Genomic DNA, 18,214 nt, shown 5'->3' with positions numbered 1-18,214 from the left:
GCCACTCCCGTGGCATATGGAGGTTCCCAGGCTAAGGGTCGAATCGGAGCTGTAGCTGCCAGCCTACGCCAGAGCCACAGCAACGCGGGATCCGAGCCGCGTCTGCGACCTACACCACAGCTCGTGGCAACGCCGGATCGTTAACCCACTGAGCAAGGGCAGGGACCGAACCCGCAACCTCATGGTTCCTAGTCGGATTCGTTAACCACTGCGCCACGACGGGAACTCCCTATTTTCTGAATACATAATACGCAAGTTTCCCTACAGCAACGGCAGGTTAACAAACTCACTGACGTGGCATCTCTCAGCCAAGAGCAGAGGACATATTCATCTGCTGAATACAAACTCCTCCCCATAGGTAAGAGGCTGGGAGTGGGGCATGGGAGCCGCCCTCAAGGACTGGAAGGACGGAGCGGCCCCGTCAGCAAGCTCCACCGTCGAGGACAAACCCGCTCCAGTCACTCCGGGGTTCCCGAAGGCAATTCCTACCGATGCAACCTTGAGTGGATATAAAGCAGAAAATGGACTTTCAATACTAGGCTCTCTACACCCCCCAGGGTAAAAACACTCCTGTGAAATTCTCAACTTGTAACTAGATTCTTCTTTAAGTCTCCCTGAACTGTTCTCTACATGGCAAATTCTTTATCTCCAATCTAGATCATGCTAAACTCCAGACTTCTGTATCTAACTGCCCACCTGACGTCTCCACAGGCACAGAGTCTAATGAGTACTTAAAATCCAGCAGAGGGGCCAGTTACCCCCCATCGGCCCCTCCATCCGTCACGCCCAGCACAGTCAAGGCAACTCCACAAGCCAAGACCTTGCAGCCCCCACAATCCATCCATCACCGAAACCCCTTGGCCTCACCCCCAAAAACATACCCAGCAATTGGCCAGTTCTTTCCCCTGCCCCCTTCCCAGCCTAGGCCAAGCCGCTGAAATTATGAAAACAACCCCCCACCTGGCCTCTCTTACCATCTAGTCTCACCAGAGCCGCCAGAAGGACCTGGTCACAGCTGAAACCTGCCAATATGTATCTGTTCAGAAGTCGAAGGGCTTCTCTCCTCTCCTCTGGCTTCGGCCCTCATCATTCAACCCCAAGGAGGGCTACCACCGCCCAGCACCCCCTGACTTCTGAAAAGCTGTTGTCTATTTTGACACAAGCAATTACCAGACGCGGTTAAGATTCTTTTGGTCTGAGGTGGTCATCTGAGTCCATCATTTAATCCGTTCCTCTCCCAAATTCCCAGTGAATCAACCAGAGGAATACACAAGCAGAGGGAAAATCTTCCAGGTAATTAGAAAAGCTCCAGGACGAGCCAGCTGGGCGCACCCGAAGCCTGGGGTCACGGCGAGGGTTCGAAGGGATGACGTCGGTCCTGCGTACGCATTCGGGGACACCAAAGGATGCTGGCAGCCAGGACGAGCAGGGAACACCGCTGCTGGAGGGTCCCAAGGACAAGCACACAGAGGGAGGGAGACGCTGTCCCAGAAAACTTTAGCACCGAAGACCAGGGTCTCGGAGAAGCAGAAACACTCCCGACACAAAGAACCTCCAGCTCTATCGCACAAGCAGCACGCGGCTAAGTGGGCAAAGGCAAGACACAAGCAATGCCAAATTATCCCCTGACGCTACCTGCGACTGAAAAAACCAAACAGTAACACAAAGAATCTCTAGAAATAAACATTAGAAACACTAGTTTGAGTTGCCGTGGTGGCGCAGCAGAAACAAATCTGACTAGGAACCATGAGGTTGCAGGTTCAATCCCTGACCTTGCTCAATGGGTTAAGGATCCAGCATTGCCATGAGCTGTGCTGTAGGCTGCAGACTTGGCTTGGATCTGGCATGGCTGTGGCTCTGGCGTAGGCCATCGGATACAGCTCCGATGGGACCCCTAGCCTGGGAACCTCCATATGCCGTCGCTGTGGCCCTAGAAAAGACAAAAAGACAAAAGGGAAAAAAAAAAAGAAAGAAAGAAACACTAGTTTGTAATTAGGACCAGAACTGCTATTAAAAATCAGTAGCTGAAACTTGCTTAAAATGCAGAGGGGCTCTACCATCCCTGCCAGAGGACACCATCCCACCTTCCCTGTGGGCGATGGGCAAGCCGGGCTCCTCCAGCGGGTCAGTGCTTCCAAGGTCAGTGCCAAAGCGCACGCAGCCCCGCCCCTCACTCAGCAGGCCCTCCCCTCACTCAGCAGGCCCTCACGCCCGCAGGCGTCCCCGTCTGGGTCTCTGCAGCACCGATCCCGAACCAGCAAGGCCCAGTAGCCCCACCACCCATGCCCTGCTCCCTTTCTCAGGCCCATCTCCCAACCAACAAGGGGCCCAGGGACTCCGCACGCCCTTCTGTGCCCTCCCCAGGCCACCGCAGCCTGTTCAAGCTCTAGCAGCGTTTTTCACTTACTCATGAAACTTGAGCTATACCTTTTTTTTTTTTTTTTTTACCAAGAAACACTGTTGCTAAAGAAGACGTCATCACATTTTGTGAGGTGTTACTGTTCTACAGGAAACAACACCCCAGACAAGGCCGAGAGGTGGTGACCACGATCGCGAGAGAACGGCGTCCAATAACCCGGGCCTGGCCATCAGGGAGAAGGCAGGGGACTGTGGGGGGACGGGGCGCGCTAAAGACAGCAGAGGCTGTCCTGTGCACTGTTTGGGGGCGCGGCACATGGGGATGTGGTGACCCCAGCAGCCTTGAGGGAAAACCCGCTGAGAGCTGTGACAGAGGCTGATCAGCTCTTTCGGGAAAATGGTTTTTAAAGTACAGGACTGCAACTGTGAAAACAGGTACTGCACTGTATTAAAAACATTATCTCGGGGAGTTCCTGTCGTGGCTCAGTGGTTAAGGAATCCGACTAGGAACCACGAGGTTTGATCCCTGGCCTTGCTCAGTGGGTTGAGGATCCAGCATCACCGTGAGCTGTGGTGTAGGTTGCAGACACGGCTCGGATCCCACATTGCTGTGGCTGTGGTGTAGGCTGGTGGCTACAGCTCCGATTCAACCTCTAGCCTGGGAACCTCCATATGCTGCAGGAGTGACCCTCAAAAAGGCAAAAAGACAAAACAAACAAACATTTCGGAGTTCCTGTCATGGCTCAGTGGTTAGTGAACCCAACTAGCATCCATGAGGACAAGGGTTTGACCCCTGGCCTCGATCAGTGGGTTAAGGATACAGCGTTGCCATGAGCTGCGGTGTAGGCCGGCAGCTTCAGCTCCGACTGGATCCCTAGCCTGGGAACCTCCATGTGCCATGGGTGTGGCCCTAAAAAGACAAAAAACAAACAAAACCAGTCTTTCAAGGTCAAGTGCTTTTAAGACTACCCAACCCCCAAAGTGAAGTGACTCTGAAACACATTCAGGCCCCAGGTATCTCAGGCTCCAGCCCTCGGCTCCGGCCAAGGCTCCACCCTTCTCCCTGCCCTCCGTGGACCAGTGGACAGAAGAGGAGGTGCCCTCGGCGGCATGGTCTCATGCGCCGTCACGGTTCCTGCCACCTGTGACCTGCACACTTCAAGACCATGGCACTATAAAGCTTCTCATTAAGTTTACGTTATCGGAAACCTAAAATACATTCAAAACAGAAAATATGACCCAGCAAAAGTAGTCATGACACGGTCACAAAACCCTAACTACTTTAACAGCAGTGTGGATCCCTAGAGTGCACCTTATCACAACCAAGCCCCCGTCACAACATCTGTCGTCTTCATGTTCCCAGCAGCCCGCAGCAGCCCCCCAGCAACGGAACACACCTGGTTTCTTCCTCTGCGTTTACCATAGTTCCTTCTTACTAGGGCTTTATAGTTCTCATTTTTCTTGGTTAAGTAGTAATATAAAACACAATCAGGAACACTCTACAAAGAAAAAATTATTTTTAAGAATCCAATGAAATAATTTCTTTCAAAAAATCAAGTAACACTTTCATAGAAAAAAAAATGTCTAGCATTCTCAGAGTGTAAGCTGAAGAAAAATACACGTGGCTCCTGGCGTTTTCAGGCATGTCTAGGCATATACATGTGAGTGTGTGTGTGTCTATGTGTATATTTGCACAGAGTACCTACTATTTTAATGGATGATTACAGTTATCTTAACACAAATTATGTAAAAGATACCAGCAACTATCAGAAACACTGAAGCAATTTCTTACTAACCAGTAACTAAATTCTCTTTCTTCCTGTATATATGCAAATATTCCAAATGTCTCTTATTTTGCTCATAAAAACAACAACCTGCTGTGAAAAAAATTCAGGGAAAATCAAGACTGAAATTTTAATCAGAAATTTAATGAAGTTCAAAAAGTACTGTAACCTGTGTGTTTTTAAGGAACTATATCAGGTCATTTTTGTTAACCATGAAAATCAGTCTTGTGTTCTGTGCTTAGAATTTGTCATCGTATAACTGTAAGTATCACTATTCACAGGAGAAACTTTTCTGTATGAAGCCCGTTGCAAAAGTTCTATTTAACTACTTCTATTTCTGTTTCACCTCTTCTGTGCATTAGAGCACAAGAGCTTCAAAGCAGTGACCATCACAAACCTACCAACGCTCTCAACACAAAGCATTTCTTACCTTCCTTTCCAAGTAAGATGCGATTAGTCCGAAGTTTTTAGGATGTTGGATAAATCTGAGTAAAAGGAAAACAACGCACACATGCACACAAACATTTACCAACTTAAAAAGAGGGGGAAAACCCCTGAGACTAGAAATATGCTATAGACTAATTCCTAGTGACTCCTAAATGCTAACCTCCAGAATTAAGGGAGTCTATTAAAGGGTACAGGGTCCTGGGCCCCACCCTCCAGGCACTGACTGGCTTGGTTTATGGTAGAGCACAGAATCTGTAAGGTTTGTTTCTTTTTAGGGCCACACCTACGACATATGGAAATTCCCGGGCTAGGGGGTCGAATCAGCTGCAGCTGCCAGCCTATGCCACAGCCACAGCAATGCCAGATCCAAGCTGCCATCTGTGACCTGTGCCATAGCTTGCAGCAATGCTGAATCCTTAACCCGCTGAGTGAGGCCAGGGATTGAACCTGCATTCTCGTGGAGACGAGTCAGGTTCTTAGTCCACTGAGCCACAAAGGGAACTCCAGAAATCAAATATTTTAAAATGCACCCCCAGGTTTGGGTTCGACTCCTAAAATGACTCCACAACCCCACCCTGACCTGGTATATGCATTCTCATCTACAAACTCAGAGCAAGGCCACGTCAAATCTATCTTCTCTGCTCTCCGTGGTACCCGTTCAAATGCCAAAACGGGGCCAATGTTTTTGGGGAAACAGTTTGTTTACATGTCAATGCCATTAATTTTTACTAACTTATATAAGCTTCTATTAAAGGATAATTTAAAAATTAAATTACTTGTCCTTAAAGATCTCCTTCTCATGGTCAGTCCAAACATTCATGAACTGCCTATCTTTATAAACCTTCATAGGATCCTCCATAAGCCCATTCATGTTAATGAACTTGACCCGTCTTTGTTCTGCATCAAACATCATAGGTGGGATTACAGAGAGCTGTCGCATTTGTTTCTCATTATTCTACGGGAAAAAAAAAGAAAGAAAGAAGTGCAATCTACATGGAATAAAGGGGGCAGAGACCAACGGTCTTAATAGACATTGAGGCACTATGGACATACTTTTTAAATGACAACGGCCGTGGCATCATAACACCTAACAGACACATTACACACGTATCTAATAAACACTCACTGAATGAATAAGAGAGGAAGAGAATACTTGTGTTTTTGGTTTTGTTTGGTCTTTTTTTAGGGCCACACCCGCGGCCTATGGAGGTTCCCAGGCTAGGGGTCCAATCGGAGCTACGGCTGCTGGCCCACACCACAGCCACAGCAACACGGGATCCGAGCCGCATCTGCGATCTACACCACAGCTCACGGCAATGCTGGATCCCTAACCCACTGAGCGGGGCCAGGGATCCAACCCGAATCCTCATGGATCCTAATCGGGTTTGTTAACTGCTGAGCCACAATGAATACAGCGAGGAAGACTCAGTGTTAGGACATGAAATCGATTCTTCCTCAGCCCTGATTTATGAGCGTCACATGAGATCTCTCCTGCAAGCTCACTGAGCACTCTCTGAACATGCTCTCAGAACCTCAGGTCCAAAACCCAACATACAAACACCTGCAAAACACATGCTCTCTGCTGTTTCAGGACGTGGCCCCGCCAGCTCAGTCTCCCCACCGGGAACTGGGGAGTCACTGCGCACTGCTCTTCTGCCAACCTCCAGGCTGCATCCTGCCCACTCTCCACTACACCTGCTGCAGCTCTCGCCTACCGGTCACCTCCCACACAGCTCCACCACTGTCGCCCTGACTCAGGTCCTTATTTCATCCTAACAGCTTCCTCACCTCTCTCTGGGCCTCCCTGCTGCCAGAGCCACCTCTGCCAGGTGCCAATGTCATCAGAGGACAGCTTTGTGTAAAACCTTCAATGGCTGGCCACGAACTGTGGCACAATCCAAACTCCATAAATGCGCCCTCATCTACATACAAATATACCCTTAGTTTGTGGGGTATGAAGCCAAAATACCCGAATGATTAATAAATCAGCTTGAATTAAATCAATTGACTGTCTTACCTCCTGTTCAGAGAGCCCATCAATAATTTCAGAGATCTCATGTTCACTCCTAGCAATGGTGGCTGAAAGACCAGCTCCCCTCTGCCCAACTCTAAATATGAGGGAGAAATGAGAGACATGTGTAAAGGCCTTTGATATCTTTATATAGACATATCAATTAGACTGCTTTTACACCGATTTCTTTTTGCTTTTTTTTTTTTTTTCTTTTCCCTTTTCAGGGCCGCACCTGCAGCTAGGGGTCGAATCAGAGCTACAGCTGCCGGCCTACACCACAGCCTCAGCAACAAGGGATCCGAGCTGCGTCTGTGACCTGCACCACAGCTCACAGCAACACCAGATCCTTAACCCACTGATCGAGGCCAGGGATCAAACCCACAACCTCACGGTTCCGAGTCGGACCTGTTTCCACTGCGCCACAGCGGGAACTCCCTGACCCCTTTTCTGAATGGGACTTTTTGAAACTAGAAGTCAGAGAAAAAACCCAAAATGCTACTAACTACTTTGAAGTCATATATTTGAGTCTTCTATAAATTTAGTAACAATTTTAAATGCTGAGATTAAGATTTAAAAATTACATGTCCAACTGTTTACAGGCAACTTCTGGAAAACTACAGTTACTGATGTCATTTCCATTTCAAATGGCAGTCGTGTGTCTGCCTTCCGGAAAATAGGACAGCAGACTTAGAAAAATAACAAAACATGTTTAAAGGGAGGGAAAAAACCCACAATCCTCATCCTTCACAAGAACCGAATTGTGATTAACAGGCCTTCGTGGTTCACCGACAAGCCACAGCAAGGAGAAAACTAAAGCTTCTACCTTAGAAGAAGCACCTGTTCTCTAAAAATAAAAACAAATCAGAAACCAGGTACCAGTATGAAAGACTTCTAATTAGCAATCAAGGTAATAGTTTTGAACATGGCAGGAGCATCTTCAAGAACCGAAGAATTCCTTTAAAAATACTCACAAATTTAGATTCAACAGCATCGTTAAATATAAAAACATTAAATTCACCACGACACAAACCTGCTAGTTGATAATGAAGTTTTTTATATTCAAAATAAAAGTTCTTTATGAACTTTCTTAATGACTGGATTCAGACAACAGTAAATACTGCGAAAGATCAAAAGTATGATTCAAAGGCAAAGAGCAGACCCACCAAACTTACCGCTGAAACCTTTCCTGCTGTTCTCTTTGTTTTCGAATTTCTGGAAACTGCTTTTCATAGTATTCCCTTGTTTTGCTTTCTTTAGCTTTCCTCCGAGGATTATTTTCTATTCTGTCCACTTTTTTCTCCCATGCTTCCATGAGCTGATCATAACGTTGGCAGATTTTTTGTTCCTATTAAATACCCGTAGCAAATTAATAATTAAACTAGACTCTGTGATCCTGACAAACCTAATACTTTAAAGCAAGGGCTACTTCGTAAGGCTAAGTCAGAAGTGCGTCTGGCCTACGACTCATTGTGCATGAAAAGCTGTCCTTGATCTGAAAGCAGAGAAGGAGCTGTTTTTAAGGAAAGATCAGCCAATGAAGCCCACGGTGGCTGGACTTTCTAGTTAACATGAAGACTGTACACGGGAACGAACTACAGGATGGGTCACTACTGGTCAGTGACCATCTGCTTTGTTTTCTTCTAATGGCCACACCCGCAGCATACGGAAGTTCCCAGCCACGGACTGAATCCAAGCCGCAGCTGTGGCAACGCCAGAACCTTTAACCCACTGTGCGAGGCCAGGGACTGAACCCTCGCCTCCACCGTGACCCGAGCAGCCGCACGTGGATCCTTAACCCACTGCGCCGCAGCAGGAACTCTACGACCAGCTAATCTTATTACTTTCCTGACAACATCTTCACTGTCAAAATAAAAAAGGAGACCGAGATGCAGGAACATGTCCACAGTCTGTGACCCCCAAGGTGACAGACTAACATTCTGTTACCCTCCCGACCTGCCAGAGAACACCCTCAGACTTCACCCAACCCTCTACTGCTGGGAGTTCTGGTTCCCTACAGTTTTTTCTTATTATACATAGGGCTATGGAATGAGTTCTTTTCTTTTTTAAGCTGCACCTGTGGCACATAGAAGGTCCCAGACTAGGGGTCAAATTGGAGCTGCAGCTGCCAGCCTACCCCACAGCCGCAGCAACATGGGATCCAAGCCATGACTGCAGCCCACCCCACAGCTCACAGCAACATCAGTTCCTTAACCCACTGGGCGAGGCCAGGGATCGAACCCAGATATTCATGGATAGGAGTCGGGCTCGTAACCCAATGAGCCACAGCAGGAACTCCCACGTGCCACCTTTTCAACTCCTGTCAGCCTCCTCTGCCTCCACCTCCTGTCAGTCTCCTCTGCCTCCACCTCCTGTCAGCCCTCCTCTGCCACCCTCGGTCCAGGCCGACATCATCCCCCCTCCGGATTGAGGCAATGGCCGCCCACCTGACCTCCTTGCACCCTGAGTGCTGTGACCAGATGCAAATTCTTAAAATACAAACTGAACACTGTACTTCCTCAGCTCAAACACGTACAAGATGCCCTCGGGATGGAGCCCAAAGCAGCCCTGAGGGTCCAGGGCTGTATGCAGCCTTGCCCTCGTCTCCCCCAGCCTCCCGTCACACCGAGCCTCTCGGCTCAGCCTAAGCCCCGGCCGTGCCCGAACCCGCCACACGCCTTCCTCTCCCTCTGCTGGTCCAAGTTTCCACAGGACTGGTTCCCCCCCGAAACAACCCTCACGACTCACACCTGCACCAGCTGTCCCTCTTAACATGCTCTCACAGTCCCCTGCAGGCCCCGAGCCACCGTACGGTCACAACACTGTCAGCGCCTGCAGCCGTATCTGCCCCAGTTGTACCTTAGGCTCCTCGAGGCCTCAAATCAGGTGGCTACCCTGCTCCCTTTGCAGAATGATACATGGGACACGGTAAACAGCCAAGAAACATTTACCAAGCAAATCAGTGAACAGATAAGCTTTATAACTAAACACTCTGGGAATTATGGTAACAAAGTCTATGCTTCCGTGTTGTATCTCAAGATAGTAAATTTAGCAATTACTACAATTACACCCAAATTACTGCACAGGAAAAAATACTTGAAGCCTAATTTCAAGACCAGCAATTTAAGAAATATCTAAAGACCTAGACTGGCAAGTTAGAACGTGAGGTGTTAGAGACCAAATGAAGGCTCTCACAGTCCATTAAACTGTCAGGACCTGAAGTTTGTAAGGTACAAAGTTCACTTCTGACGTGAGGCAAAGAACATCACTTATTCACCATCCGTTTACAAGAGACTGGTCTTCGGTGGTATGAACACGCTCTACCAACAAGAATACTGATAGTTTCTTTAGGTGTCACGAAGATTATAACCACGAAGCTTTTAGACTACAAGTCACATCAAAACTATGGAAAACGAGGTAAGTTTGAAAAGGCTGGACTTGAGCTGACCCAGTTTTTAGTAAAACGAACAGCGATGTCTCATCAGCATGACCGTGACTTACCTACATTGGTCTGCGGGTTAAGAGACTAAGGCAGAGCGTCCTACTTCTCTTTCACGCTTTCTTAAACTACTCACCATTCTCCTTATTCTGGCTAGATGAAAATGCTACACAGAGAGGGCCAAAGGCATCAACCTGATGATGACACCGCGTGGGGTCTGCGGTACCGGCGCGTGGCCGGCAGCAGATTTACGTCTACGGCCGCCTACGGTTACGGTCTCCGTCGGCACCTGCTCTGAGGCTGGTCAAGATCCGCTCTCGCTAGCAAGGGGGGCGACGCCTGGAGAAGCGCGGGCGGGAAGGTGGCACAAATGTCAGTGAACAAGGATAGGACCTCACCCTTTGTTTTCTTGCATGATTTCTTCTTTTAAAAAATAAAATGAGTTTTTTCCTCATCACCTGGTTTCTAGAAGAGAAAAATATGGTTGTGTGACATTAAGAAAAAGTACAACGGAATGATGCATTCGCGTTTTTGTGTTCAGACACTGAAAAACAAGCAAAGATCACTTCAGAATATGACGTAATCAACGTTAATCCTAATTTTTTCACCCTGCAAAATAAGACTCCTGCAATAATTAGAACTGACTAAAATTCCTCCCATTCTTCAACAAGACTTCATACAAAGGGCCCGTTTTCAATTATTACACTCGATTATGAGGCAAATGCTATTTTCCAGCTCTAGTTACACAGCTACTGATCCTTGTTCAGAATCCTTGACAGGCAGGGCTTGGTGCACCCCTGGGGGAGGGAGGCAGAAGAGGAGGAAGAGCTCTTAGCGCCCAACCTCAGGCACAAGCTGCCACCCTGCTGAGGGAGTGTGCCAACAGAGACGGGACCTCTGCTCCCGCCTCACAGAAGCAACACCGTCCACTCTAAGGGGCCGCAGGGGGCAACGTGACAAGACGGAAAGGCTTCCTTACAGCTTAAGGGACCAGCTTTCACTTTTTAAACGTGAAGCACTATAACCTTCAAAAAAGCAGTGCCATGCAGGTTCCGAGATGAACATTTACACCCCCTGCTTCCAGCAAAGATTTCAAGCTGATGATTCAAATACAAGTACAAAGCCAAGGCAAGAAGTAATTTTTTGGAGCCTGCCACTCGGGACTAACGCTGACACGGGCTCTGCTCACGTGAGCCTGTGTGGAAAGTGTAACAGGTACACCTGCTGTTTCCTACCAAGCAAACGATGGGATGAAAGACCAGAGACTGAACAACCTGCATGCACGCATGCAGCGGAGGAAATGACACTCCACAGGGGCCCATACAGCGCAGGTGTTACCACACTCAGTCTGCTACTCAGAAGCAAGTGACAGCTAATGAATGCAACGGAAAATGGGGCCCAAGACTTTAAGTGAAGACTGCCGTCTCAGCACAGTGTGCCAAGCACTGCGGCTGGCAACGCAGCCACACGACACCACTCAGACAGGGCTGCTCTGCAGCTACCCTCAGGGAAAGACAGAACACAGACATCACGGAAGCTATGTGGGGGGAAAATCATTGAAAGTAGCCAACTCGATTTCATCTGCTGTTCTCATTTTTGAAAATGTTAAAACAGATAAACTGTTCCAAAACAAGGTATATTTTGAGTTTTGCCTAACCTACTTCTAAGGGTTGTCAAGACCATAGCAGCATCTCACAGAAAAATTCTTAGTATATGACTTTTATTATGAACCACGTACTTAACAAAAGTTAAAATTACTCAAATTTCTATTTTTGTCATGCATACTACCATGCAAGTTATATTTGCCACCAGTTCTGCAAAGTAGTCAACTACTGCACATACTCTCAGTACAAAATTTTTTGAAAAGAAAAAAAAAAAAATATATATATATATAAATAGCAATGTGCTCATTAGTAACTGTACCAATAAATAGTTATAATGTTCTTGTTATACTTAATAAAACATATAAAGTAGAAATATCACATTTTTGTTACAAATTAAGAATAACTCATCTAAAATTATCTTAAAATATGATAATTGTTTTTAAAAAAAGAGAGCTATCTAGCTTCCTCTCTTACTTTCAATCAGATCAAGAAATTAGGTTTTCTTTCCACTTATTTCTTATTCCATAAAGGCCTGGTGTCTGGGATGAGCAAGGCTAAGCAGACTACATTCTGGAGCAGCCTCCACACCCACAGGAGGTGGCTGAGCACTTCCAAGGCACCAGGACATGAAATGGCAGAAGGATCTACAAATACCGTCATTAGCAAGAGTCATGGAAGGGATTTCCCTAGAATAGGATTTTGAATAATGATAAAATGATCCGTGGCACTTCTACTTTGCAATGGCAGATGTGGCTTGGTGGGGACGGTGTCATCACTAGTCTTAAATGAAAAAGCTTCATTATCTTACTTCATCATGCGCCTTGCAGGTACTCCACTGAAAAAAAGACAAAACAGGAGGCAAAAAATTCAAGCCTCAAGGTAAGCCATTTCAATGTTAAGTATTCACCTTTTTTTTTTTTTTTTACTAGCAGATTATAAAACCAGCTAGTTTTATGCAATAATTTATTTCATTTTTTGGCCTCGGAAACTCAAAGCTGTTTCCCCAACCCCCAAGAAGCCAGAGGAAGATAACATATAGTAAAACGACAGCAAATTACACAAATCTAAACACACCTACACTACGTTACAAGGCTACGTCAGCAGGTAACATAGCAACGCTCTCTTTACAGAATATACGGTCTTTAACTGAGGAGCTCCGAAGACGATGGACACTTACGTCTTGATGTTCTCGTGGTACACCTTGGTGTCGGACGGCTGGTTGTAGAGCGGCTACAAAGTAAACCAAACGTTGATACATACAATGTTGAACATGTCTGCAAGGCGACAAAGACACAATTCCTATCCTAGGAGAATCCTGGGTAAAGCACTGAAGGATGTAAACAGAGGCCCTACCAAAAACCTCCAGACTCTTGGGTCCCCTGAGTAACTCTGTCCACTCAATCCCCTCACAACGCAGCAGCAACGGCTGTAAAACGTTTCCCAATCCACCGCACCCCGGAAGGAATACCGTCATCCATAGACTCAAAGGCAAAAGAAGACAAAACGCCAGTGTTACCCTAACTTACGATGCAAAGAGCTTTCTACTCCTGTGCTCACGTCTTGTTCCCTCTACCCGAGTGACTAAATGGCTGCTTAGGCAAAAACACCATCAAGATAATGCTTCTACAAAGGCAATCGCGTCTGCGCCCATTATTTTAAATGTATCACGTTTACTGCCCAGCTGCACAACCCTCATCCCAAAGTAAACAGACCGCATTCCATCTCATCCCAAGAAAAACTACTACAAAAAGAGCACTAGACATGAAAAAGGAAACGTCTTACTTACCAGTTCAACTTTTGGGCCAAGACCTTCAAATATTTTATGAGCTTCTTCTGCTTTTTTCTACAGATAAAAACATTATTACATTATATGATTAAAAATTACATGACCTAAATGCAAGATCACTACTAATTTAATAATACGTACCTAAAGACTAACCTAGAGCTAAACAGATCTTTCTGTCCAAATATTCTTCTTTCACATGATAGGCCGAACGAAATGCTCTCTGGCTTTATTTTCATAACTTCCTCACCAGATTCAGTCAAAGCTTAACGTCTGTACTGAAAGCAAACCCTAAAGAATTGCTAAGTTCTTAAAAGCAAACAGACACTAAGATACCAGAGAGAAGGAGCACAGATTCACTCTTAGAAACGAGTCTCTCCAGCATTTTCATACTTCAACTCTTAACGTTTTTTAATAAAAACTTAAAAACGTAAAATATGAGAGTGGTCAGTCTTCGCTGTAGTAAGCCAAACTGACCGACCTCTTTGAAAAAAGCTTATAATGAGCATATTTTCTCATAAGAAAACCTTAGGAGTTCCCCTCGTGGCTCAGCAGAAAGGAATCTGACTAGCATCCATGAGGTCGCAGGTTCGATCCCTGGCCTTGCTCAGTGGGTTTAAGGAGCCGGCGTTGCCGTGAGCTGCGGTGTAGGTCACAGACCCGGCTTGGATCTGGTGTTGCTGTGGCTGCACTGTAGGCTGGCGGCTACAACTCCGACTGGACCCCTAGCCGAGGAACCTCCATATGCTGTGGGTGGGGCCCTAAAAAGATTTTTAAAAAAGCAAAAGAAAGAAAACCTTAGTAATGACAATAGAGCAGACAACAGTCGAATTACTTCAAGTGCCCAGCAGTCAATAAAGGTGCATTACATATTTCTCCATGCCTTTCTCACGAGTAGAACCATCCAGACCAGGGCACTAGCTACCAAGTCTTCTTTAACAGACAAACATGTCAGTGGCTCTCCACCTCCCCTCTGCTCCACAACGCTGGGCAGGGACGGGCCCAGGGCCTGCGGCAGAGGCCCCAGTTCCGCACGCAGTGGCGGGGAGACGCCCCCCGACTGCGGTCATGACCGACGAATGGGGGTGGGATCGGCCAGGATCCCCAGGTATGAAGGAAGGCGCTCTCTTAAAACACACATTCTCCTTTCATCCATGAATTCCATCAGCCAGGCAAATATTTACTTAGCATGTATGATGTGCAAACTATGCTTAACCAGCCTAAGAAGCTCAAAGGAGTGTGACGCACTCTCCAGACTCTAAGAAACTAAAACGTTAAGCTGAGAAACCAACATCAAAAACGTCAAATACAAAAGTACAAAACCCACTACATTTGCAGCGCAGATTCAATGTGTGCAGAGAGTTTTAAGGCATTTTGTTGCCCTTGGCTCTGCTGACATTTGGGGGTGGATACGTCTACGTGACGGGGCGTCCCGTGCACTGCAGGCTTGTCAGCAGTAGCTCCGGCCTCTCCCCGCCAGGAGCACCCCCCCGCCCCAAGTCACAACAGGCAAAAAGGCCTCCAGTAGAAACCCACTCTGCTAAACCTCAAGAGGCCAAACAGAACTATCAGATGACTCAACTTTGCCAGCTTTAGGTATGTATCAAATAACCCACACATAACACCATCACCAATGACGACTCTGCGAATACCTCACGCCTGCTACTAACTCTCTCTAGGTGACCTAGGTCAGGGGTTTCTGAGTTTCCCTTCTGGGGCACTCTACATTACACAGTCTAAGTCGGACAGGCTGACTAAGCGGGATTATATACAAATAACACTGAGCAAGGGGGTGGAATTACATTAAGGCAAGTATTTACTGGTGTCCTATTATGTAAAGGCACTTACCTCTTCACGGCTAATTTCAAAGGCTGGTACTTGGGGTGTTTGCAGATCCCAACCTTTAAGTTTTGCAAAGTTTTATTAAATATTTGACTTCATGTTTGGCTTAATTGCTAAGAACAGATTAACCTACCAATTGTCTGGCAGTAAAAGTCTGAAGTCCCCACATCTGCATACTGTGCCTCTTACTCCAGGCCTCCTGAGAGAAGTAATTAAGGCCTCAAACAAATGCTGAGTATAGTCCCTGGGCCAGGTGCTTGCCAGACACTGAGGACACAATGACTGAGGTGCCTCCCTCGGGAGGGAGGAGCCCCGAGAGGCTTTCGGAGGAAACGATTTCGAGCTGGGTCACAAGGAGGGCCCGCAGCAACAGGAAGCCACGGGGATGCCTGAGGGCAGGGCAACCGCACGGGTCAGGTACTAACTTCGGGGGCGCTCCTGCCGGCTCCAGAAGGAGGTACTGGGAGAGGAGGACTGGGCCACGGGCCCGCTGGGCAGCTACAGCCCCGACCGAGAGGTTGGCTATTCTGCGGAAGGAGGGAAATCATTACAGGATTTATCTGGGGGAATCTCATACGGGGACCAAATATGAAGGATCGATGAGAAAGGCAAACAAGCCCGAAGGGAGTTCCCGCCATGCTTCAGTGGGTCAAGAACCCAACAGTGTCTGTGAGGAGATGGGTTCAATCCCTGGCCTCACTCAGTAGGTTAAGGATCTGGTGGTGCCACAAGCAGCGGCACAGGTGGCAGATGAGGCTCAGATCTGGCGGCTGTGGCACAGGCCTTAGCTATGGCTCTGATTCGACCCCTAGCCCGGGAACTTCCATATGCTGCAGGGGCGGTCCTAAAAAGAAAGAAAAAAAAAAGAAGGAAATTCCCTCTCTGTGAGAAGTGGGGGCTTAAACTAAGCTACTGCCAAAGAAGGAAGAGAGAAGCAATGGACCAGACCAGTATTGAAGAAGCAGGACTGAGTTCTTCATTGATTAACCCAATCTGCAGAGTGGCAAAGAGACAGACATCAATAGTTTCCAGGAAACGGCCTCAGTGACCAGAGGCTGGTGGCACTAAGTACATTCTCTACTTTCCATCTTTTCCTCCTCATGCCACGCTAACTTGCACATCATTCAATCAAAATATAAACAAGATGCTTCTTGAAACTACACTCCACACCCTTCTTTTCCACATGTGTCGTCATTCTGCAATCAGAGCACCTACCAACACTTTCGGAGCCTGCAACTGGGAAGGGTAACAGCGAACTCAACTGTCAACAACAGGCCAGGAGGAGAGTCTGTTCAGAGAGTAAACGAATCTTGGCCTCAAGTTTAAATATGATGCAATGCAATGTTTCTCTCAGGAAGCCAACTTTAAAATTAAGTCACTTTTGGGTAGTTTTCTTCCTCCCACTTGTTGTTTTTTTGTCTTTTTTCCATTTCTTGGGTCGCTCCCGCGGCATATGGAGGTTCCCAGGCTAGGGGTCGAATCGGAGCTGTAGCTGCCGGCCTACGCCAGAGCCACAACAGCTCGGGACCCGAGCCATGTCTGCCACCTACACCACAGCTCATGGCAACGCCAGATCCTCAACCCACTGAGCAAGGCCAGGGATCGAACCCGCAACCTCATGGTTCCTAGTCAGCTACGTTAACCGCTGCGCCACGACGGGAACTCCCCTCCCACTTTCTAAATAAAAGAAAGCGGCCTCCTACAAGAGAACGGCTCCCATCTCTTAGGCCACATTTGGCTTAATTCCCAATTCTGTCAGATAAGGAAAAAGGAGATGGACTCTTGTCAGCTCCCATCTCCTCTCACCTGTCAAAGCAGGTAAGGTCATTTCTTAAAAAAAGCCACGGAGGCAACGAAGGTCTTGGGGCGGGAGGCAGTCAGCAGCGGGGAGCCCTGCCCAGGCCCATCTACAGCCGCACAGGCCCGGCAGACGACCAGCAGCAAGAAGCCAACGAGAACAGGCTTTTTGAAAGATGACTCCTACAGCGACCGAGTTGAAAACAGCCCTCACCCCCAGTCTACTACGGAAACAGAGCTCAAGTCCGGTCCTCCCTCTTCCTCGAAAGTGCCACCCACTGAAATCTGGAAGTGCTCAAAAGGAAAGGCGGGGCTGGAAGCAGCCTTTCGGTTTTGCTGACGAGCGTCAACGGCACTGACCAACGACCGGCCGCACCAGCACAAGCGCGACTCCCCAGCAGAGCGCGTTCGGTCGTGTTCGGCCTCGCATCCTAGTCAGACAACCGGAGGCTTCAACGACACGGGAACCGCCTGGCCTGCGAAGAAAGGCTAACTGAGAAACTCAATCAATTAATAAATATCGCTGAATGCAGAGGACTTGAAAAGGAACCCACACTAAGAAGTCAGTCCTTTATTTTACCGTATTTAACGTTCCTTTTCCATCACTATCAGCTCTCATCCCTGTTGACTTTGCCGAGGCCACCAGCTAGCCAGGAAGCCCATCAGCCCACTCCGGTATCTGACTGTTCTCTGGCGCTTTTTTTAAAGCAGGAGACGTCACAGGAGACTCCCTGTTCTGGCTTCTCTCAAACAGGGGAGCACCTGCGGGCCTGGGCCACGTGCCTGCAGGGACGCCAGGGCCGCAGCCTCTAGGTGTGGCCTGAGGTGGTCCTCAGCACTCACCACCCTCACTGGACTGGTGTGTCCAGGTCCCTGTGTCCAGTCAGTACACTGGACTGACTGAGTTGATAGTCTCTGCCCACACGTCTGCCTGTGACACCGACTACTCCCTTCGGTATCATGCAGCTGCTGCCTTTCACTCCTGTCTACACACACGCACGCACACCCAGTCCAAGATCATTCCTATAAATGTTTACTCCATGACTGCTGCACAGCTGCTTTTCTTAAGGCCAAGTTCCTCGAGGGTCTGAGCTCACGCAGCCAGAGGCTGCCCGTGTAGGGGGTACCGAGCCTGGTGACTCTAGTCACCAA

General features: G+C 47.8%; 1 protein-coding gene across 15 annotated transcripts in view; it reads right to left on the bottom strand.

Annotated features, from left to right (window-relative positions):
• The window catches only part of NCOR1 (nuclear receptor corepressor 1), a 136,912-nt gene that overhangs the window by 67,053 nt on the left and 51,645 nt on the right, over positions 1-18,214 (bottom strand). For 11 of the 15 annotated variants that reach the window (XM_047756904.1, XM_047756903.1, XM_047756907.1 and 8 more), the window contains exons 7-15: positions 13,427-13,483; positions 12,818-12,870; positions 12,449-12,475; positions 10,435-10,501; positions 7,773-7,945; positions 6,607-6,697; positions 5,366-5,544; positions 4,573-4,627; positions 3,756-3,857 (exon numbers count right to left, since the gene is read on the bottom strand). In XM_047756904.1, the coding sequence (XP_047612860.1) occupies positions 3,756-3,857; positions 4,573-4,627; positions 5,366-5,544; positions 6,607-6,697; positions 7,773-7,945; positions 10,435-10,501; positions 12,449-12,475; positions 12,818-12,870; positions 13,427-13,483 (804 nt within the window). The remainder of the gene's footprint in view (positions 1-3,755; positions 3,858-4,572; positions 4,628-5,365; positions 5,545-6,606; positions 6,698-7,772; positions 7,946-10,434; positions 10,502-12,448; positions 12,476-12,817; positions 12,871-13,426; positions 13,484-18,214) is intronic. The other 4 variants (XM_047756909.1, XM_047756910.1, XM_047756917.1 and 1 more) reach the window with 1 other exon arrangement.

This window comes from Phacochoerus africanus, chromosome 14 (assembly GCF_016906955.1).
Source record: "Phacochoerus africanus isolate WHEZ1 chromosome 14, ROS_Pafr_v1, whole genome shotgun sequence".
Taxonomy (NCBI): Eukaryota; Metazoa; Chordata; class Mammalia; order Artiodactyla; family Suidae; genus Phacochoerus; species Phacochoerus africanus.
This window is presented reverse-complemented; position numbering and strand designations above follow the sequence as displayed.